At 41.2% G+C, this 23,848-nt stretch overlaps 1 protein-coding gene across 1 annotated transcript in view; it reads left to right on the plus strand.

Annotated features, from left to right (window-relative positions):
- Positions 1-434: 434 nt before the first annotated feature.
- LOC134534573 (transient receptor potential cation channel subfamily V member 5) overlaps positions 435-23,848 on the plus strand; it is a 55,725-nt gene continuing 32,311 nt past the window's right edge. Inside the window, exons 1-10 of the mRNA XM_063373055.1 lie at positions 435-572; positions 2,743-2,921; positions 5,842-5,920; positions 8,200-8,376; positions 17,444-17,633; positions 19,012-19,165; positions 20,164-20,314; positions 21,304-21,407; positions 21,736-21,818; positions 22,607-22,973. Of these exons, the coding sequence (XP_063229125.1) occupies positions 482-572; positions 2,743-2,921; positions 5,842-5,920; positions 8,200-8,376; positions 17,444-17,633; positions 19,012-19,165; positions 20,164-20,314; positions 21,304-21,407; positions 21,736-21,818; positions 22,607-22,973 (1,575 nt within the window). The 5' untranslated portion in view covers positions 435-481. The remainder of the gene's footprint in view (positions 573-2,742; positions 2,922-5,841; positions 5,921-8,199; positions 8,377-17,443; positions 17,634-19,011; positions 19,166-20,163; positions 20,315-21,303; positions 21,408-21,735; positions 21,819-22,606; positions 22,974-23,848) is intronic.

Raw genomic sequence — 23,848 nt, forward strand, 5'->3', positions numbered from 1 at the left:
AGATCTTGTAATCTTCCTATATTCCAAGTTATTTTTTTCATAAGCATATTAACTATTTATATTCTACTACACTGAGAGAAAGGTTTGTTTACCTCAACAAAATATTTGTTTATATATGGCGAATTAAATATATTTTGTTAAATCAAACAAATTTTTTGTAGTAGGAGGGATTCTGTTAACCCAAAAATATGATTTTGTCAACTCAAATGTATATTTGGTTGAGTGTAACAAGTTATTTTTGCTACTTATCGAGTTTGGTTAAACTAACAAAATATTTTGTTCCACCAAGTTAATATTTGTTCCTCCATATATAAACAAATATTTGTTTGAATCAAACAAAGTTTTTTTCTCAGTGTACCCGAAGAACTTTGGCCCTAATGAAATGTGCTCGCCGCAGCGGACCCGTCTACTTCGGGTTGCGACGGCCAGCGGGGTCGGAGGTCCAGGGGCGTGCTTGCCCCCCTGAGGACCGCGGGGCACCATGGGTAACACGGAGAGCAACGTCACCAGCGGCGTCAAGAAGCAGGCCGGGGTCTCCACGCAGTCGCTCTACAAGCTCGTCGACCTCAAAGGTCAGCGCCCGTGTCATGGACACGGCCGTGTGTTGTCGTCAGGGCCATGCACAGAGAGCTCAAACACAAACTTTTAAAACATTATTATTTCCGAACTGCGCGAAAATTCTATGATAAATGTGCCATAAGCAGAAACCCATGTATTCCATCACTGGGCGAACAAGATCCAGAGATGCATGGAAAATATAAAATGCCAAATTCAATCTTGGCTCACAGACCTCCGTAGTGTGCTGTGGTGGCTGGCTGAGCGATCGGCCAATCAGCGCGACGCAGTTTTTTTTTAATATTGAATTTGTATAATTATTCTACCCCGAGTTGGAACTTTAAAATTATAGACAACATTAAAATGAAATAATTTGCTAATTCAAAATGGTCCGAAGCACGCAGGTGTAAGTTTGGCTCCCGGGAGTTCACTCCCTGTTGTGTTAGGGCTGACTCCCTATGTCCGATGGGCATGGCCCGCCTGGCAGGCTTCACCTCCAGTGCCGGTTGTGTTTCTGAAAGACATGGGATTTTGAATTGCAAGCTTTCAACAAATACCAAAATGAAATAGGCCTTGACTTAATTTACCTGTAACTTTATACGCCGACAGTTCCTCTGTAGTATAGTAGTAGATATTAGAGATTTGTAAATTAGTAATAAGTCCTAGCTACTAAGTAATAGTCATCAAAAATATATATATCTAAAATAATAATCAAAAAATCAAAAAATAATATTTATAGATATTATTTTAGTTTTATCTTAAGCACTGCACGTCCATCCCTGAGTTGGGTGTTTGCATATTTCGAAACGAAATGCCTAGTTTGTACGTCATTTATATTTTTTTCTGTCTTATTTTCTTATTTTTTTAGCTGCTGACTGGCGGCGGAGTGAGTGGTCAGTGTAACCACTCACCACCAGGGGCGCTTGCGTCCCTGGTCAAATATTCCAGATACAAATAAAATTCAAAGCGGACCACGAGTCCAAGTGCCCAACCCCCGCATGCTAGACTCTTTTCTACTCTGTCCAACACTTCATCCAGACCATCCTCTGTCTCCTGTAAATTCCTACACGTAATGCATGCAAATTTGCATCCCGAATGAAAGCGCCCAGGGTTTTCCCTGTGTCTATGCAGGTTTTACCTGGGCCCAACCTATCTCTAGTTATAGTCTAGATTTAAGAGTGAAGGGAGTTAGTCATGGCGCCAATCGTTGCCATGGCTGGCCAATCCCCTCCTAGCACATGATGCATGCGACCCTTTCCCTGCATGGCTAATCCCAGCATGACTAGGCGAATTGGCTTCGGCCTGAGACGCACCTAGGTCCCTCCCTAACCCGGACCCCTCCAAAATACACTTAGTTTTAGTTAGGTTAGAAAAAAAATTGGGAGATATATTTTTATTTTTCTGAGTAGTTAGCTTCCCATGCTTACTACTAATGATTTTATTGTATAAGTGCATAATGTGTCAGTAAAATGAGACTAGTTTTATAAAATAGATTTAAGAAATTTTAGATTTCATATATGTTGAATACTACACTTTTTTATGATTAAATACAATGTATTAAAGTAAAACCGTAAAATCTTGTCCATAAAAATAGCTTCTTTTTTTTCATTTTATTGTTTGAACTTGCTCTAAACATGAGGGGGAAAAAACTTTAAAGAATGTGCGTTTTAAAACACGAATTTTAATAAAAAGATTTTGTGGAGTTTGCTTTTCACAAAAATAAAAGCAAAAAAAGATTTTGGGTGATTTTCTTTTTTATCTCAATAACTAGGTCATTAGTAGAGACCCGTGAATTTCGCGGATTCATTTCGTGTTATGCTAAAATTCAAATAATTATACCTTAGTGCTGCTTCTATCATTGGTTCTCTGTTAATCTGGAGGACTGAGGGCCAATTAAAGTCCCTCACTCATAGAAATGTCGAATCACAGGCCACCCCAGTCGAGACGACTCACAAGTCAACAGCCGATGAACAGTTGGCATTTGCCCGAGTGTGTAGAGGATATTGGTAGTCTATCCTGGAGGTCATTGAATCCGCGAAATTCACGGGTCTCTAGTCATTAGAGATGGTCTGAGAAACATCCCAGCCATTTTTTTCCTGATGAATCGGGAGATTTCGTGGGGGGGGTGGGGGGATGCTGGTCGTGGGAGGGTCGGTGAACCGCGCGCGACCTCCCCTGTTCCCACAGGCGGGGGGCTGCTGGTGGACATGATGAAGAGGGCGTCGGTCACCAAGCAGTACGCAGAGCTGGACCACGCCATCAAGACCAAGGTGGAGCCCTTCCTCTACAACAAGGGCGACGGCAGGATGATCCCCATATCCAAGCTGGTGCTGCTGCGGAACAAGGAGCGCTCCAGGACCAAGATGGTAACCACCCGCGAACCAGCTGATACACGCTGTAATTTTTTTTACACGCTTTATATTAGCTTTGCCTGTATGTATGCTTGTTTGTTTGTATGTTTGTAACCGACTCCTTTGGGTGCGATTTTGACCCTCTTTAAACGGCCAGATTTCATTCAAACTTTGTAGATTTATCGAGGACCGATGACAATACACTAATTTGATAAGATTATTCCATTATTCAATTATTTACATTCCAAGTTAAGATAACTTACTCCCCTAAAAATTTTAGTTATTTTACAAAAGACTTAGCTTCAGTATGCCCGGCGTTGCCCGGGCTGAACACAGGGTGATTATGTTGTCCGCGTGTTAAAGCAAAATCGATAGCGCAATTTATGACAGTGTGGTGAACATAGAGAAATGGCACACAATTGCTGCCTGTATGTCTATGACCTATGATTTACCGTTTTACCCATGGCGATCGGTTGAACGGTTTAGAAGTTGATGCGCTGCAGCGTCATCTAGCGGCGAGTTAAAAAAAAATAATTGTTAGCATGAAAAACTTCTCCACGAAAAAAAACACTTCGATGTGCCAACTTTCATGGCCATCGATCAAACGGTATCCAAGTTCACCAACGTCACATAGAAAGAGTTTGTAATTATACAAGAAATATATCGTAACTTTGTGCAACACATGGCTTTGGCTATTTTTGCATGTCTGAAATACTTTTTTTTCGAGATAATACTGAGCATTTCTTACGAAAATTTGGCTCACAATTTTATATCTTAATTGATGTTTCATTCAAGCATTGTTTTTGATCATTGAAAAGATAATCGAACATTTAACAACTTGACTTTATTTTTTTTTTTGCATCATGCTTTTCACGTGCGCAGTCAATACTGAAAAGCTATTCAGGAAACGGGTTCCAAATATCTCTTTAACTACCGGAAGTACTGGTACAACACAAATCATAAATGCCCGGATAAGAATCCGAGCGCATTATTACTGCGATAAATATTATGTATTGTTGCGGTAGTATTCGTGTAAATGTACAGATTTACAAATATATGTCATTTTACAAGAATATTTGTGTTCCATTAACAAAAAAAAATAGTACATTTAGAGGTTAGTTTCATCTTCATGGTCCCCTTCTAATATCTCTGCGTTTCTTCATTTATATTTTTTTTCACAAAAACATGTTTAGTCTTTCAGTGATCGGCTGTATTTATTTCAGACACTTGGTATGTTTGCGTGTAACGAATCTCAGGTAATATATAATGTTATGGTTACCGTTTGAACCTAATAGTTGTCTCGTGCGTGGCAAGTTCACAGCCTTGCGCTTAGAGGCGACACAACGTTAAAAGCACCAGCGGGCGTCGCACTTATCACCCCGCCTCACAAACACAGATGCACACCAAAAAATTATTCTTTGCGTCAATTTTTTTTATTCTTCTCAGAAAGATCAAACGCTCTCAAAATACAGCTCACGCGAAAAACCTTGGAAGTGATTGCATTATCTCGCGCCAGACGTCGAGAAACTCAGCGCAAAGCACAAAATTTCCCAATGGTATTTAAAAAAAAAATGTTCTGAAAATCATGCTGCAAAATTTCTAGCGAGATTCAAATTCTTGAGAAATGTAGCTTTCTCCCCCCACTACCTTTGCGAGTATACAGAAATGCGACATTGTTTGGCACCAGACTCGCTTTTTTTTTACGTATTCATCTAAATTTTTCACGAGACGTTAAGTCTGGAATCCCGCTGCCAATGATGGCACGAGAAAATTGCGTAGGTGGGGAGAGGAGAGGGGGAGAGAAATAGATAGAGAGAGAAGGTAGCGATTTGCAAGGAATTTATCTCTCTCACACACATCCCGAGTGCCGAGCATATCTGTTGTTCAGGAATTCCCTCGCCAACACTCCGGCATGCCCACCAACTTTTATTTCCCCACACCAGCGGGCTGACTTTGCATCAACTGCGTGCATTCCCCACCCCGCTAATCCACCCCACCTGGACCGCATTTTGGTGGCAAATTAACTTTCCCATCACCGGAATCGTAATTATTTTTTTTCATGTGGATGTCTTCATCGTTACCGTTTCGCCGCTGGTTGTTTTCAAACACGAAAATTTGATTGGCGGAGAGAGAGGGAGGGGCATAGTTTATCGTGAGAGAATTCCTTCTCTTTTATATTTCCCCTTAATTTTAATTATGTACTATAATAATTTTAAATAGATAATAAATTATGAATTTACTTTGAAAAAAAAATGAGTTTGATACTTTGTTTTATTTTATCCGAGCTATTGATCAGAGTTGAAGCTTAATCAAAAATTCTCTAATAAATCAAAATCTGATCGGTTTTCTCGGGGAATTCCAATCATCACAGATTTATTTCTTTTAGGTATTGTTATCTGATGACACATATTTTGTGGTAGCGATCTGTGCATTTGTTATGGTAGGTACCCCTACCTAACGATTTCGCCCCTAAACTGCGTGATTATGTTGTGTGTTTTGAGTTAGGGGAGCTGTTTATTAATTATAGGTCAATTTTCAGAATAAAATCGGGAAGAGGGTTTGTGTATTTATCGTTTGTTTAGTATTTATAAATACTCCTTCATTTTACAGAGACTTGCAAGCCGTATCCTGTTAAGCGATACTTCGTGACGGCTGTTCACGGCTACCTAAAAGTGCCAAGTTTGCATTTGTGTCATCTGTAAATCTTGTTCTAATAAAAAAAAAGTGTATTACACCAAACTGTTTAAATTTGATCGCAAGTAAACCTAACCCATTTCTCCTTTGGCATATCTTGAAGAGCTGCTACAGGAGAGATAACACATTTAACATAAGTATATGTTATTCCTTCATCTTCCTGGCCAAGAAGTACCATCAGTTATTGCGAAATGAGAACCTATAGATGCCCCAGCTCTAATATTATGATTCATGCTTCCAGCTGCCCGTTTTGAAGGCCATGGAGAACCCTGAAGACTACGATATAAACAAAGATCTGACGGAAGAAGACAGCAAGCTTGGTACGTATTTAATATGTGGTATTACGTGCTTTCACATATAATTAAAGTGAAAATTAAAACAAATGTTTTGAATTATTGAGTTATCTTACATAATTATTACCCAGTCCACAAACTATATATTTTCTATGGAACAAAAAAATGGTAACTTGGACAGTTTTATTTTTCAAACAGTCAGTGGTTTTGTTTTAACTGGTTTTAAATGGTCGTTGTACATAATATTTTTTTCCGCTATGATTTATTAGCTAAAGAGAACTTTGTTGCCGCTGAAAATTTAAGCTTCAAAAATGTATGATTCAGTGTGTGTTTTGTTATAATAAAAATATAAATGAAACAAACTATGTAATAAATTAAATTTGCGTACTGATAATGCCACGTATTTGAAACATTTTTAGGGATATCTCCTCAAATGAGGATGTAGATGGCGAATTTTTTTTATACGTTTGACTCATGCTGTTGGTAGGCCTATTTTTTATTCTTTATATGTGTGTACTGTTAAGGCCGAATTTTTTTTTCGCGCGTGTGTGCGTATGTACGGTCCAATCAAATCCCGCAAATTGGAACGGTAAAAAATTAAAAAAAAAAAAAAAAGGTTCCTCAAGTTCTGCAATCAATTTTCTAATAACAGTATTTCCAACTACAACACGATCTTCGACACATAATCAAACAAAAAACCCTCATCAAAATTTAATGTAACGTATTGGACTTTCATTTGGAGCAAGATCATTTTGAATATTATTGAAAGCGTTTCTCTAAGCGGAAACATATTTCCTGTCCTAGAAAAATTAATGTTTCACAGAATGAACTTGCACCTAATTATTAGGAGCGTATGTTTTTTTTGGCAACAGATTTAGATACTAGACTAGCTGAGAGTAAAAACACTGTAGCATTCTCTGTGTTTCGTGATTGGTTGAATTTCCTTCAGGTAGATTTTTACTATTAGTGCGCAAATGACAACCAGTGCGGAAGCAAACGCGTCTTGAATGGGCTGGTAAAATAGGGCAATAGCTTCGCTTTCAGAGCGTAAGCAATTAAAAAAAGACAAGAAATTGCTGGCGTGGGCAGTCTAAGAAGCATTCAGATTTTTTGTTCGTGAAAAATCCACGGACCTAACAAATGGTTTCCTTGTTAACGTGGTCGTTGTCCAACAGCCAGAAACCGACGGAAACTGAAACCCAGATAGCAAACTAGGCTTGAATCAAGCTTGCCATGAGAAATGTGTGACGGTAACTATTTTCACACGGCAAGTTTAAAGCCGCCTACCACGACAAGCTCGTAGCAGTCTTGCCATGGAGAGACTGCAAAATTGCGGCGGAGGGTTCATGGTTCGAAGAAGGCTTGAACAAAGCTTGCCATGAGAAATGTGTGACGGTAACTATTTGCACACGGCAAGTTTAAAGCCGCCTACCACGACAAGCTTGTAGCAGGCTTGCCATGGAAAGACTGCAAGCTTGCGGCGGAGGGTTCATGGTTCGAAGAAGGCTTGAACCAAGCTTGCCATGAGAAATGTGTGACGTGGTAACTATTTGCACACGGCAAGTTTAAAGCCGCCTACCACGACAAGCTTGTAGCAGGCTTGCCATGGAAAGACTGCAAGCTTGCGGCGGAGGGTTCATGGTTCGAAGAAGGCTTGAACCAAGCTTGCCATGAGAAATGTGTGACGTGGTAACTATTTGCACACGGCAAGTTTAAAGCCGCCTACCACGACAAGCTTGTAGCAGGCTTGCCATGGAAAGACTGCAAGCTTGCGGCGGAGGGTTCATGGTTCGAAGAAGGCTTGAACCAGGCTTGCCATGAGAAATATGTCACGTGGTAACTATTTGCGCACGGCAAGTTTAAAGCCGCCTACCACGACAAGCTTGTAGCAGTCTTGCTATGGAGAGACTGCAAGCTTGCGGTGGTGGTTCATGGTTCGAAGAAGGCTTGAACCAAGCTTGCCATGAGAAATGTGTGACGTGGTAACTATTTGCACACGGCAAGGTTAAAGCCTCCTACCACGACAAGCTTGTAGCATCAGGCTTGCCATGGAGAGACTGCAAGCTTGGTTCGAAAAAGGCTTGAACCAAGCTTGCTATGAGAAATGTGTGACACGGCAAGTTTAAAGCCGCCTACCACGACAAGCTTGTAGCAGGCTTGCCATGGCAAGAAGAAGGCTTGAACCAAGCTCGACGCGCAAAGCGTGGACGGCAAGCCTGATTCAAGTGATGCGGTGGCGTGTTACGTGGAGACCTGCAGGGGCTTGAAAGAGGGTGGTTGGGGGGGGGGGGGGGAAATGTGCGCAGACCCGAGCCTGTGCCGGGAGGTGTGCTGGGACTTGAACGAGCGGGGGGCGGTGGGGGAGACCATCCTGCACCTGTGTCTGCTCAACGCCACCTCCGTCCACGCAGACATCGCCAAGAGGCTGCTGCGCTTCTACCCCAAGCTCATCAACGACATCTACATGAGCGACGAGTACTACGGTAAGCCACAAGGGCGTCACCAGCCGATGGCCTAGGCCGGGGGGGGGGGGGAGTTGTGGGAAAAGTATATATTTTGTTGCATTTGGCTATATTTTTTTGAATCTCTAGAGCTCTAGGAGGTGGGGAGGGGAACTGCCCCCCCTGGCGAAGCCCTTGGTAAGCCATACAGACATACACCGTGCTTTTACAAAAGGTTCCTTCGGAAACAAGTCTGTAGCACTACAAGAAAGATATTGTAACTTTATGCAACACAGGGCTGTGGTTATTTTCGCGTATATGAAACAACTCTTTTTTTTTTACGAAAATTGGCACATAGTTTTATATTTTAATTGGCGTTTCACTAAAGAATTTTTTTTCAAACTATAAGTATAATAAAATAATCGAATATTTAACATTCTGCCATAATTTTGTTGTATCGTGCTTATTATGTGCGTAAATATTAGAGTGATTTTATTTACAAAATTTCAGATCATTCATAACACAGGTATCAAAACTCCTGTTTTTAATGTTACAACCACTTCTCATGTGAAATACCCTATTTTAAGTTATTGAAATGATGTCTATTTTGTAAATACTTTCAGTATTAATTTAATCATAATAATATTATTTTTTTAGTCAACTCCTGTTAACGACAGCATGTGTTTTCAGTAGTTGTTAAAATTAAGTCAGCGACGACATGTGCTGCTACCTTGTGCGAACAGCGTCACAATTGACACTGCTGCTACCTGTTGTGGCAGATTAGAAATGTATTAACTTCAGTTCACGCGAGAAACGATGGTTGCAGTCGCAGTATGTTCTGGTGCAACGTTTAGAAAAATGATACAAAGATCATTTTTGATCTAAGATCATTGGATCGCCTATCGAAAAGCAGAATGGCGCAACTTGTCATGAGAGACGCCTAATAAGTTACGACAAGATACACGAGGGATGACATTTACGATAAGACCGCTGAACGAGATATTATAATAGTAGGACAGTAACATGACAGACAAGTATATCGGTCAGCCTTTTGGTATATTGTAGATTTTGTCAAAATTGTTTTACAAATACACTAATGTATTTTCGTCACCAATATTAGGGGCATGTATTTTATGCGAAGAGATTTCGAGACCAATTATGGGTTAAAATACTGGAGTATTGCCTGCGTTTCGTGATTGGTTGAGTTTCTTCCAGGTGCAAGTCTAGTGTCGGCACACCAATCACAGCCATTCTCTGTGGAAGCAAAATCATTCTGATTGGCCTGGCCAAATAAGGGAATGGCTTCTCTTTCAGACGGCTGCCAGTTATATTGCAGAAACCGCAGGAGCTGACATACCGTATTGCAGTTTAGAGACCGTTCCGATTTCTTCACAACGTTACCTGCCCCTACGCAATAATATTTAGTTTTGTTTCAAACAATACAAAATATTTGGTAGCTCCAAATATAGTTTTATTTCGGTGATTCCTGCTACATGAGCGAGTCCATCGTTTCAAAATTACTTAATTATTCTCTCTGGTGGGACATTAACTCACAGTGGTTTAGGTAAGGAATTAATACAGAAATAAGGTAAAATATTCAGTCTAGAATTTCAAATAACTCTCTCCTTTTAATCCTTTTTTTTTTCTATTCTGAATTTCTTCGCCGTCTCTTCCCTGTCGTGTTCGACTAACGCACTTCATCCGTGAATTCGCAACGCTCCAACTGGAGTTATTTCCCACAGATAAATCATTGACAGACTGGTTCAAATACGAAGGAACATGCGGCTATGCTAGGAGCAGATCGGAATCACGGTCACAGCATATTTCCGAGGAGTTTCTTTTCTAGTCCCTACCCGAGTGGTGCCCCCATACCTTGCGTTCATTGCTTTCAAAAAATAACCACCACAGAAAGCCGAGTGGAGTAACCGTGTTCTCTCAATTGAGAAGATACCCTGTGTTAAAACCCGCTTAGTGCAAAAGTGGTATTAAGTTTATCTTTTCTTCTAACACAATTTTTCACCAAATATATAATTTCTCGCTGTTACCTAATAGACCGATGTAAAATCCATGCGCTAACTCTTGCGACATAGAACAAGAACTTGCCTATACATCGCAAGCCAGTTAAATGCGTTGTGCGTAGAGGTGTTTTGAAGTGCATTCGAGACAGTCCAAAAACCTAGAATTAGGGACTGGTAGAGATCCAACATTTCGTAGATTCGTCTGTCCTCGGGGTAGAATTCAAAGTCATAAGTGTGCTCAACCTGTGTTGATTTCATAGCGAGAGCAATTTTATCCTTGTTGATTGGCGCTACCTGATTCGCTTACTTATCTCCTAGCTGGGCATCGTCGTCTCACGGCCGTAGAGGGGCGTGTCCAAACAACTGCGGTCCAATCATGATCACAGTGCGAGAGTGTGAAGGTTTGCATTCTAACTAGCGACTAAAAGAAGTAGCGAAATTTCAGTATCTCTAGGAACAGTTTTTTTTTTTTTTTGGAATAACAGTAATCTATGGAGAAAAAATCATTAGTTACTATAATGCCTTTCATCTATTCTTGAAAAAAATAGAAGCAGATTTTCTCGATTGAATTTGTTTTGGTTGCGAAAATTCGGAAAGCGCGTAGCAAATAAGTTCGCTGTATCCCACAAACTATATGAAGACTCGGTCTCATGCCATTTTGGTTGTTAATTTTACTTTAAAGGCAACTCTTGTCAATTCATTAAGATACATCTCTCTTGTGTGTGTATTTATTTTGTCTCGTTACAAATTATATTATCCGATATTTACCAAACGTTATTTGCGAGTCGTAAAAATCCTCAAGTAGTCACAATAATAAATTAATTAAGGTGGTCACAATAATAAATTAATTAAGGTGGTCACAATAATAAATAAATTAAGGTGGTCACAATAATAAATTAATTATGATCGATTGAGTGATATTTTACAGCTTTCAGATGGTACGTAATTAAATTCTAGTGATAAAGTTAGTAACAAAACAATAAATTCAAGAGTTCTTTAGTAATAAATTTAAATAAGGGAAAACATTTCTTAATCAATTTTTTTCCTTGGTATCATGGCTAACAATATTAATTCCAGGTAATATTTTAAAAAAAATGTTAAAGTTATCAATGTTTTGTTCACTCAACGCTGATTCGGACTGCATTTAAAAAAATTGTCTGTATTTATTCTTTTAAAAAATATATATTTCAGTGTGTTTAGAAACCTAACACAGATTTTGATATATAACATACATTCAGTTGTAGTGAATCACCTTATAACATATATATTTTTTTATTCAGTAAAAGAAAAAAAAAAGTATTTTATTCCCTTGAGCATCAAAAATGAATTAATCTACAAGGAAACTAAATAACTAGTGTGTGAGAGGGATAGCAGAGACTGAAGTTTCTACAGTTTACTTTCCGCGCTGTTATTTCAAGGTGCGCCCCACAGTAAACCAATACGCGAGCCTCTTTAATCCCATCTGCCGCTTTCCTTCCGCTCTCTCCGCGCCATCCCTATCACTCTCTCTCTCTCTCTCTCTCTCTCTCTCTCTCTCTCTCTCATTGACTCCTGTGTCACCCTGCGGCCTGGGCGGAGGGGGCGTCGCCGCCCATGGTCGTCACGGGGTGGAGGGGAAGGGGGTGCGCCGGGGAACGACCGCCCGCGAACAGCTAGCGGGGAATGTTTAGCGGCGGACACAGCGCCCTGCTCGTACACAGCTGAGCTCGAGCCATCGGAACATCGGAGGAAATAAAATGAAAAAAAAGAGAAAAAAACACGCGAGGGAGTCTTTCAGTAGCTACCCGCCAGTGATACGTAAACATTTAACCTAAATTAAAAAAAAAAATTTGTTGTCTGTAAAGTAGGTTTACGGACGATAGTCAAACGTGGCGTCATAACAAAACACTGATGAAATGATTGCATACTTTAAGAATAAAATTGAATCATTTTTATTTTATTAATAAAAGAATAAATACTTGAAATTATACAAGTAATCATATTTTTAAAGTGCAAGAATAATTAACCTTTATTGCCGAAATTGTTGTTGTAATAAGCAATGAAAACCACATTAACTTTTCACTTCACTTTATAAACAGTCGAGTGGAAGAGTGATAGATGCGGCGCAAGCGCACAATGAGCGTAACGGAACACGGCGTAACGGAACAATGTGCGTCACGGGACATTTTTTCGTGCGAGCAACCGGTTGTCACGTCAAAAAGAACACGTGAGAAAGTCTTTCAGTACTCGCCAGTGACCTGTAAACATTTAACCTCAAATATTCAAATAAACATAGGCCTATAAGTAATACGAAACTTGGGCATGGCACTTAACTTTTAATTCTTTGAAATAATGCCGAGCGTGATAAACATATACCAATACTGTTTTTTTTTTCAAATACATTTCTGGACGCTAAACACACACACGTAGTTTCCGAAACCACAGCTAGAATTCGCTGCCGTAGCAGCTACGTTGACTGTCGCATCAGTCGATTTGCAAAGCGAAAGGTTTAACTATCTAATGAAAACGGCTCCGATTAAAGCGGAAAAAAAGAAGAAAAAAAACTTTCATAAAAGAACTAAAACGCGGCTCTGGACCTGATTTTCGACAAATTTTTTTTATTGAAATACTGCCCAGCTTATTAAAATCTACTAAACCGTTAATACTATAAAGTTTCCCTTTGTCTCTGTGAGCTTTGGTTTCTCGTCATCCGTCACAGATGGCAGCACCGTGTTTACACATTTCCGTTCCATGCTACTTCCGTTCCATTCACGAAACTACTCCTGCCAAATGCCGTATACCTAGAGCTAGAGACCTGAAAAATTCGTGGATTCATTTCGTGTTATGCTAAAATTCAAATAATTATACCTTAGTGCTGCTTCTGCCATTGGTTCACTGTTAATCTGGAGGACTGAGGCCCAATTAGAGACCCTATTCATATAAGTGTCGAATCACAGGCCACCCAGTCGAGACGACTCGCAAGTCAGCAGCCAATGGACAGTTGGCATTTGCCCGAGTGTGTAGAGGATATTGGAGTCTTTCCTGAAGGTCATTGAACCCGCGAATTTTTCCGGCCTCCGTAAATAGCTCAAAATTATAATTATATCAAAATGATGGAGACATACAAGTTGGCGAGGCCTTATCTCACTCGAAGTAGCGCACTTCAACCATAAGTTAAAAAAAAAACACCATGTCGCTATTCTGGTGAGTGGAAACCAGCAGGAGAAGAGCATCTTGGACATTAGCTTTGCGCAATCTGAATAACGAACCAACTCAAGAAAAGTCTAGCGGAGAACAGAAAAGAAAAATCACTAACCTAATGCATTACATGGCTCCTCTTTTTTATTCAACTCGATTTGCTTGTTGAACTAAGCTTTTTTTATTCTTCCCCTTTCTTCCAAAGTTACAGGCACGTCGGAAGAAGACACAACCAAATCATCACTTCTGCGAGTCGTTCTTGGGTGTTTGCGCTGGCGAGAATGTCTGTCAGTGATAATCTTGTAAAAATCTCTTTAAAAAGAACGAATCACATTTAATCCCCGCTTCATCTCTAGTAACCATCCTCGTTGATGTACAGCCAAAGAAAACACGCCTTATGAAATTATATATATATATATATATATATATATATATATATAATCTTTTGAAAATCACTCAGCTTAATTTCTCTCCGGTGGAATAAAGTACGTTAGAAAATTTGAAGCAACTGAAATCCAATTATTGATTTATTTATTTATTTATTTATTGCGGTTTCATGTACACGCGTGGTGATACCACTGACGTTTATAAGAATATGAAGATATTTTTATTCCCAGGCAACGCCGAACAGTAGCGTATTTACTGTTATAGAAATTATCTGCGAGATATATTTATATTTTTACACTATATTTTGGTTTATATAAACACACAATAATATGTTATTATTCGATACTTAAATGGTTTTAAAGCAAAGGAAATATTTCTTTGAGGCTAACATACGTTTGTTTTGACGAAGATTTTTGTCGTGAGGTGAAACCAGCAGAAGATATATTAAAAAACTGTTCAAATGCGTACTTGGTGGCCACTGCAATAGTTCATACGCACGAGCGATTGAATCTCTCGAGCAGCTTAACTGATGCAGCGGGGAGGTCGTAGCGAGACGATAGGTACAGCAGCACACAACGCAGTTACTTTCTGCGCGCAAGAATCGGGTCGCTACTATAGGCCGTCCCACGCTCAGACTGCAGTACGCGGCTTATGGCGTGCGCTGTTGCCGGATCTCTTAACGCGTCGAGAAAGAAATTCAGGGGGATGTACTCCCTTTAGAATTCTGAGGATTCTGAGTGAACGAGAACCATTTTAAGAATCTGTATTAGTAATTTATAATTTTTTTAGGCGTATACCTACTGAAACGCTTATAAATCTTTAATAAATCGCCTATTTTTAACTTCAAACATGAAACCATTCACACACATTAATTGATATGAACTCATGCGGGAATTTGGAACGCTAGCTTGACAAATAAATAAACAATATCCAATGCATTTAATTTTAAATGCTTATTACATTTGGCAACATCGCGCGCAGAAATAATGACAGCGCTTACGGCAGTCGGCGTGTGCTAGAAAGAGAGACAGATAGAGAGAACTTCCACTCTGCAATCTAAGACTGGGGCGCTCTACAGATCCTATTACCCGCCGGTTGAGTGAGCATGCACGTGTGTCTCAGCAACTGCATATGCACTTAGATTAAATAAAATAAAGCGTTTGAACAGCTCGCAATGACGGGAAGTAGGCTACACGAATCAAATTACCCGTTTACATGACACGTAAGACTCAGGTAAGAATCGCAGTAGATTGCCACTAAACAATAGATTGCGTTTAGCTTGCGTTTCCTCGTCCTACTTTATTTGAAGGATGAACTCCGAAAATGTTAAAGAAACTAACATATGCATGGAAATCTACAGTTTTTATTTTATTTTCTGTTTACATCATGATTTTATTTTAAACTGCCTATTGTGAATCTTTAATCGTAAACTCTCTATAATAATTTAAATTTTTTTAGTATTTATGACAAGTACAAAACACTAAACCCCAAGGTGTCAAATATTGAAGGATTGAATCTTTTAGTATCAGAGAAGTTTTCAATCTTATTTTTTATGCATCTTGTTTTATTACCTGAGTAGCTGTTTGCGTTCTGTTGCTTTCACATTTCATACTTTATACAGAGGGGAAAAAAATATATATTCTGTACTTTTACAAAAGATTCCTTTCGAACCCAGTTTCCAAGAAATAGTTAGTGTCGTAACTTTGTGCAAAACAAGACTATAGTTATTTTTGTACGTATGAAATATTTTTTTCCAAGATACAACTGAGTATTTTTATGAAAATCGGTGCATGGTTTTATATTTTTTCTAACCATGAAAATAATAATGAAATACTCGATAATGTGACTTTATTTTGTTCTGTTGTGCTTATTAATGTGCGCAGTTGATACCTGAAAACTACCAGGGAACGGTTTGCAAATAATCTATATATGAGTATTAAAAAAAATCAATGTTTGTATGTATGTTCCCTATGGACTCCAAAACGGCTGGACCGATTTAGATGAAATTTTCAAGCAATCTTCAAATTATTCCAGCGGGTGATCTTGTTTAATTTGGTAGTGATCGGATCGAAATAATTTTTTGGGGCAATTTTGTGTCACATTTTCAATACAAAAAATACCAAAATTATATTTTTTTCTATATATATTGTTACGATTTACCACGAGGGGTTCTTAAAGGATAGCCCAATTAAAGATTTTTATTACACACACAGTTTTATTTATTACCACTACTTGTCACTTACAATTAATCTTCTAAATGACAAATAATTAACTACACTTAAAGAAATGTCTATTTCCCAGTCACTCGTTTCACACACCTCGCTGGGCCGCACCTCTGGCGCAACTCTTGCCGCAGCACCCCTCGTGGGTCTCCGCCGCGGGACTCCGTCGCCGCACTCCGCCGCCGCCGTCACACCCTTCGCCGAGATCCCACACGACGACTCGCTCGCAACTTCACTCGGGACTCCGCCGCGCCCGCGACTCTATCGCCCGGAAACTCCCGACTCCACTGAACTCACTCACTCCCTGCCTTGGAACCTTCGTCCAAGGACTTCGCCACTCTGCCGCACCCGCGGCACTATCGCCCGGAAACTCCGCCGCAGGAGAACTCCCGACTCCACTCACTCACTCAGATTCTCTGCCCTGGAACCTTCGTCCAAGGACTTCGCTACTCTGCCGCACCCGCGGCACTATCACCCGGAAACTCCGCCGCGGGAGAACTCCCCACTGAACTCCTGACTGACTCGAAGGTCGGCCCAACCTCCTTAAATAGCCCTTGGGTTCCCGTCCAGAACAATCGGGCATGTCTCCGAGATATCGCGCGACCTTCGTCGTCGAAATGCCCAGAAACGCGTCGTGAGTCCTCGAAGGACGCGGCGGCTGCTCAAAGAACGCCGATAAACTCAACAAGCATCGGGTTCCCACAAAACACACCGATAAACATGTGTGAGTCCCTCCATTCCACAGTGCGGCCTCCCTTAAGTAACTCGATCTGAGGCAGGTGCGCGCCGCGACAGTCAGGATGTCGCGAGATAGTATGGCACGAGATACCAGGGAGAGGATGCAGGTGGAAGGGGGCGCAGACAGGCCGAACGAGCGCGGCGACGCCAAGCACTGAAGCCAAGCGCGATCGTAACAATATATTTTTTTTTTCAGATTTTAGAACATTCACAATTAAAAGCGATATTAGGGTCGCTGGTGTCCAACTATTAGAGGTGGATTAGCCCAGCGGGTTATCCTGTGAAATTTGGTAGCAATCGGATCAAAAGCAATTATTTTTTTTTGGCATATTTGTGTCATATTTTCAATACAAATAACACAAAATTAGATTTTTCTATTATTTTTTATATTTTAGATTTTAGAACATTCACGATTAAAAGCATATCAAGGGGTCGCTAGTTTCCAACTATTCGGAGGTGCTGGCGCGGCGCTCAAGCAAGTGGACACGTCTCTGGTCCCGCCTGCGCAGAGAGAGAGAGAGAGAGAGAGAGAGAGAGAGAGGGGGACTGACTGTGACGCATGCGCAGGAGAGAGCGTGCTGCACGTGGCCATCGTGAACGAGGACCCCTCCATGGTGAAGTTCCTGCTGGACAGCGGCGCCGACCACCACGAGCGCTGCTTCGGCAACTTCATGTCGCCCGAGGACCAGAAGGCGTCGAGGAGCGACTCGCAGGACCACGAGTGGGTCAACGTCAACCCGGCCACCGACTACGAGGGGTGCGTGGCGAGCCGGGCCGCAACTGGAGTCTCTGGCACCCGGGGCATGAATGGATTCATGCGCCCCCCCCCCCCCCCCAACTCTTTTTTTTTCACATACCACACCAATGAAGCGGGGAGTCCGGGGGCGCTCCCACGGAAAAAATGGTGCTATTTAAGCATTTTCCATACCTTTCACGTAACAGTTTCTGTGCTACCGTACCTTCCATGCATGAACCCACTATGTCCATAAAGTAGTCCGCATAATCACTAGACTTGTTCATTAAATATATGTTGAGACGTTATATTGTAAATCAGATTAGACATTCCTGGCATGCAAGTTAAAAAAACTTTTTACCAGTTACCAGTTGTAGTAGGAAGGAATTACAATGCAAGCGATTTCGGCGCCCCCCACGGCTTTGCGCCCGGGGCGTATGCCCCGCTTGCTAGCTCGCGGCCCTGGTGGCGAGCCGCCTGCACATTCTTAGTATTCATCTGTAAATGGAACAGAAGAATTCGCGTGAAATTAACTGACTTGCTTTTGCGCTGCGGCAGTACCTCTGTTAGTCTTAATATATATATATATATATATATATATATATATATATATATATATATATATATATATATATATATATAGTGTCCTGATGTTTGTTTCCAGTGAACTCTTCACCAAGTCAACCGATTTCGATGAAAATTGGCATTTATGTGTAATTTTTTTTTCCAACTTGAGAGATAGGAAGGTTTTTATTTCGATTAATGGTGTTAATAATTTATAATTAATAATAAATAATAAATAACCGATCGCCATGGGTAAACAAAAAATCATAGGTCATAGACATACAAACAGCAATTGTGTGACACTTCTCTATGTCCAACACACTGTCATATAGCGCTATCCAGTTTGCTTTATCTCGCAGACAATAAAGCTCCGTGTGTTTAGCCCGGGCAACGCCGGGTACTGCAGCTAGTTTAACTTATTTTGTAAACCGTTCCCAGAATAGCTTTCCAGCATTAAATATGCATATTTTATAAGTATGATACAACAAAACAATGTTTAAAATTTTGAATTTCGATTAACTTTTCTAAGGTTCAACAAAAATTAAACATCCATTAAATTCTAAAAAAAAGCCAGAAAGTTATTAAATCTGTCAGTAAGTCATGTAATCTGTCATTAAGTCATTAAATCTGTCAGTAAGTCGTGTAATCTGTCAGTAAGTCATGTAATCTGTCAGTAAGTCATGAAATCAGTCAGTAAGTCATGAAATCTGTCAGTAAGTCATGAAATCTGTCAGTAAGTCATTAAACCTGTCAGTAAGTCATGAAATCTGTCAGTAAGTCATGCAATCTGTCAGAAAGTCATCAAATCTGTCAGTAAGTCGTGAAATGATGTTTGCAGCTATGTATACTGGGGAGAATATCCCCTGAGTTTCGCGGCTTGCCTGGGACAGGAAGAATGCTACAGGCTCATACTCGCTAGGGGTGCCAACCCTGACAACCAGGACACAAATGGCAACACTGTGCTGCACATGCTCGTCATCTACCAGAGACTGGTACGCATAGTTCACTTGGAAACCCCTATTTTAGGCTCCGCCAACCAAATGTTTAAATTTCTAAATTTTTAATGCTATTTTAAAAATTTTAAGAAGACATATTTTAAAAGGAACTATACAGGTTGAGTCCAAATTCTATAATGAAACTTTGGATGCAGGTTCATCACGACAAAATATGCTGGAAACATACATAAGATTATTATCTAAAGTTCTGCCCAAAGCTGGTGGTATAGGTACGTCTTTGAAGTTGAAGCTGAGCAACAGTTGTATTGTAAAGAATGGAGAAAGTATTTAAGATAGAACACTGTGCGTCTGGATTATATTTAATTGAATGAAGTTCTACACCACCACAAATATTGACGCAGTCGTGAAATAGAAATAATTCGTGGTATTAAAACGCCACAAAAACATGTGAAAAATTAATGTGTTATCCCCAGTCATTTCAATGAAAAAATCTTGCGAATACGGCAAAATTATCTGTGGTTGTAAAACATCGTTTAATTGAATACTGTCCAGACGCTCTTAAATACTTACTTTATTTATTAGCCTATTCGTAAAAAAATTAAGTTGTTAACCCCCAATTTTAAGTAGAAGAAATTTATACCATAAGTCGTACAGCTGTTTTCAACTTAATTTGTAGTGATGAACATCAACGGAATGTTTGTCGCAGATCACTTCTGGAAAACAAAACATAAATATGCAATTTTTTTTTAATGCACAAATAGCATAACAAGTACAAAAAAAAACATCCAGCACTGTTACACGTTTATTAATTTCAAAATGAGATTAAACTGAAAAGTTTGAGATAGCTCAAACAAAAACATAAACTTCGATGATGTGAACGATTTAAAAAAAAGTGAGGTTATAAGTTCAAATATAATTCAGAGAGAAAAATGGAAGCAAATTTCCGTCCAATCCTGCTACTTCAACGCTATTGTCAAGTATAGATGAGGACAAATGTCGAATGTCCTAATCATTCGCTCGCACTGTTCCGGCAGAGCACGTTCGACATGGCGTACGAGCTGGGCGCCTCGCTGGCGGTGCGCAACGTGCTCAACCTCACCCCGCTCACGCTCGCGGCCAAGCTCGCCCGCATCGAGATGTTCTTCCACATCCTCAACATCGAGCGGGAGATCTACTGGCAGATCGGTGAGTTCTTGATGTTCTTCCACATCCACAACATCGAGCGGGAGATCTACTGGCAGATCGGTGAGTTCTTGATGTTCTTCCACATCCATAACATCGAGCGGGAGATCTACTGGCAGATCGGTGAGTTCTTGATGTTCTTCCACATCCATAACATCGAGCGGGAGATCTACTGGCAGATCGGTGAGTTCTTGATGTTCTTCCACATCCTTTACATCGAGCGGGAGATCTACTGGCAGTTCGGTGAGTTCTTGATGTTCTTCCACATCCATAACATCGAGCGGGAGATCTACTGGCAGATCGGTGAGTTCTTGATGTTCTTCCACATCCATAACATCGAGCGGGAGATCTACTGGCAGATCGGTGAGTTCTTGATGTTCTTCCACATCTTCGACATCGAGCGGGAGATCTACTGGCAGATCGGTGAGTTCAAAATGTTCTTCCACATCCACAACATCGAGCGGAAGATCTTCTGGCAGATCGGTGAGTTCTTGATGTTCTTCCACATCCACGACATCGAGCGGGAGATCTACTGGCAGATCGGTGATTTCTTGATGTTCTTCCACATCCACGACATCGAGCGGGAGATCTACTGGTAGATCGGTGAGTTCTTGATGTTCTTCCACATCCACGACATCGAGCGGGAGATCTACTGGCAGATCGGTGAGTTCGAGATGTTCTTCCACATCCTCGACATCGAGCGGGAGATCTACTGGCAGATCGGTGAGTTCAAAATGTTCTTCCACATCCACAACATCGAGCGGAAGATCTTCTGGCAGATAGGTGAGTTCGAGATGTTCTTCCACATCCTCGACATCGAGCGTGAGATCTACTGGCAGATCGGTGAGTTCTTGATGTTCTTCCACATCCTCAACATCGAGCGGGAGATCTACTGGCAGATCGGTGAGTTCAAAATGTTCTTCCACATCCACAACATCGAGCGGAAGATCTTCCGGCAGATCGGTGAGTTCGAGATTTGTTTATTGTTTCAGGTAGCATCACCTGCGCTGCTTACCCACTATCTCAGATAGACACCATCGACATACAGACTGGCAAGATAAGCAAGGATTCTGCTCTCAACCTGGTGGTGTTCGGGGTAAGTGTGTTTATAGCTGCCGTGCGATACGTCCAAATTATAAAGCTCTGCAATGAAAGAAAAAAAAAGTTTTTCCTTATGGTGCTTATGGTGCCGAAGATAGTTACTTCCAAAGAATTTTTTTTTTTTACGAAGATTTCTATAACTATTATACGTAATGTGATTAACTGCTCTGCCCGATGCGGCCGCAAGGTCCGACAGTAGTTGTCCCGACAGCCGGGAGTTCATCGTGCCTCGAGGAGCGTGCAAGGGGTTGGGGGGGGGGGGTGTTTCACCCCGACTGTGGAACAGAGTGCCATCTCTACTGCTCGCTCATTGGTCGTTGCAGGACAAGGACGAGCACCTGGAGCTGATGGACGGAGTTCTGGTCGACCTCCTGAACGCCAAGTGGAACGCGTTCGTTAAATTCAGGTGAGACAGGTTTTACGCACTTTCGAAAAGCTTAACACACGCGGAAACGCGACTGCTTTTAACTTTTTATTGGAAACTTACGATTATCTTAAATGTTTCGAAGTGATTTTTTTTTTTTATTTGTCTGCGGGAGCTACAATTTTTCGAGCGTTACGAAAATTCCGTTCGCACGAGGGGAAGAGTTAGTGTTGTGGTGGGGGGAACCGGTTAAAGAAGGAGACGGCAGGGGAGAGGTGGAAATGACGCAGCATACTTTCACACTTGCATAATTTAGCGCTCGAATACTTGAATATATTTTTTTTTATCTGTGACCTCAGCCAAAGATAATTATGTTTCGTATATAGGCTACCTAATAATTAGAGACCCGGAAATTTCGCAAATTCGTCTGGCCTCAGGGTAGAATTCAAAATCATAGGTGTGTTAAACCGATGTTTGCTTATCCATTGGTTGATTTCTTAGCGAGAGCATGTTTATCGTCGTTAATTGGCACTACCCGATTCGCTTACTTCTCTCCCTAGCTGGGCGTCGTTGGCTCACGGTCATAGAGGGGCGTGTCCAAGTAACTGCGGGCCAATCATGAACACAGTGCGAGAGTGTGTGAAGGTTTGCATTCTAACTTGCGACTAAATGAATGCGCGAAATTTCCGTATCTCTACTAATAATGTAATATGAAAAAAAAATTTCACTTCCTACTTTAAAAAAAAAAATTCCAAGAAACAAGTTTGTGTGAATGTTTCGAGCAGGTTGGTAATGGAAGGAGGATTGTGTGCTGTTTTTTTCGCACGCAGGTTCTACCGGCAGTTCTTCCTCTTCCTGCTGTACTTCCTCTTCTCCCTGGTGTGCTTCACGCTGCGCCCCGGACCGCCGATGGCCACCAAGGTCCAGGCGGCGGCGGCGAACAGCACCGCCAGAGAGCCGCCCAGGAACTTGTCCGTCGCTGTCCACCCGGGGGCGGTGACTACGACCCCGCCGCCGCCGCCGGAGGCGCTCGTCCTGGGAGACGCCTCCGCGCCGCCGCCGCCGCACAGGGAGCTGCCCGGAGGAGGCGGCACACCCTCCCCCGCCCCCGAGCGCGCCGCGGAGGGGCGTGACCTCGCCTCGCCGCCCCCCGAGGACGCGGGTCGGACGACGACGGCGGCGGGTCCCGCCCCCAAGGTCACTGCCCGGGTCGAGAGTCGCAACTCCACCGGCAAACCTCGGCTGCAGGAAATTCACACAAAAAAAAACACATACATAAGATTTTAGTGTGTGACGTCCTTCCCAAGGCTGGTATACGCCTTTAAAATTGTAAATAAACAACTTTTTTTAAATTGCAAATAATAAATAAAGCACTTAAGATGGAACGCAGTAGCGTCTGTAAAATATTTTTAACCCAACAAATTTCCACAACCACCACAGTCAAAATTTATATTTCATTTAAATTGATTTTGGAAAACACCTTGATCATACATATCCTGTATGTTTCTGGTGATTATTCGCCACAACTAATAATTAATTCAAAGAAATCATTTGATGACAGCAACAAATATATTTTTTTTTATTTAGTAGAACTTTTTTTCAATCGATCATTATCCTTACGTTTAGAGTTCAATCTTTAAACACTTTCCCTATTGTTTGATAAAACCAGGTTGTACAGCTCCGGCATCGGAGACGTAAGCCAGCCTTGGATAGCACTTTATAAAAAAAATAAGCCGTGTGCATGTTTCCAATTTACATTCCCGTGATAAGCCTGTAGCCGAATATTGTCGGTCGAATTCTGACTCACCCGAATGTACAAGTGAGATGAAGCCAAGAGGCTAAATTGAAAAAAAAAAAAAAAAATCCTTTTTTTTTGTTCATAAGAAAGCTTTGAGTAGATCTCGTGACCGCCAAATTGGGGAGAGAAGACGTCCGATCGTTGTCTGGCAACGGTGTGGTAAGAAGAGACAGCGGAGAACACATGAACAAAGCCAACATCAGTGGCATTGGCAGGGTAGTGGTAGAGACACTAGCCTTAACCGAAAGAATAATTCTGATGGCATTTCAGAGAC

Source organism: Bacillus rossius, chromosome 7 (assembly GCF_032445375.1).
Source record: "Bacillus rossius redtenbacheri isolate Brsri chromosome 7, Brsri_v3, whole genome shotgun sequence".
Lineage (NCBI taxonomy): Eukaryota > Metazoa > Arthropoda > Insecta > Phasmatodea > Bacillidae > Bacillus > Bacillus rossius.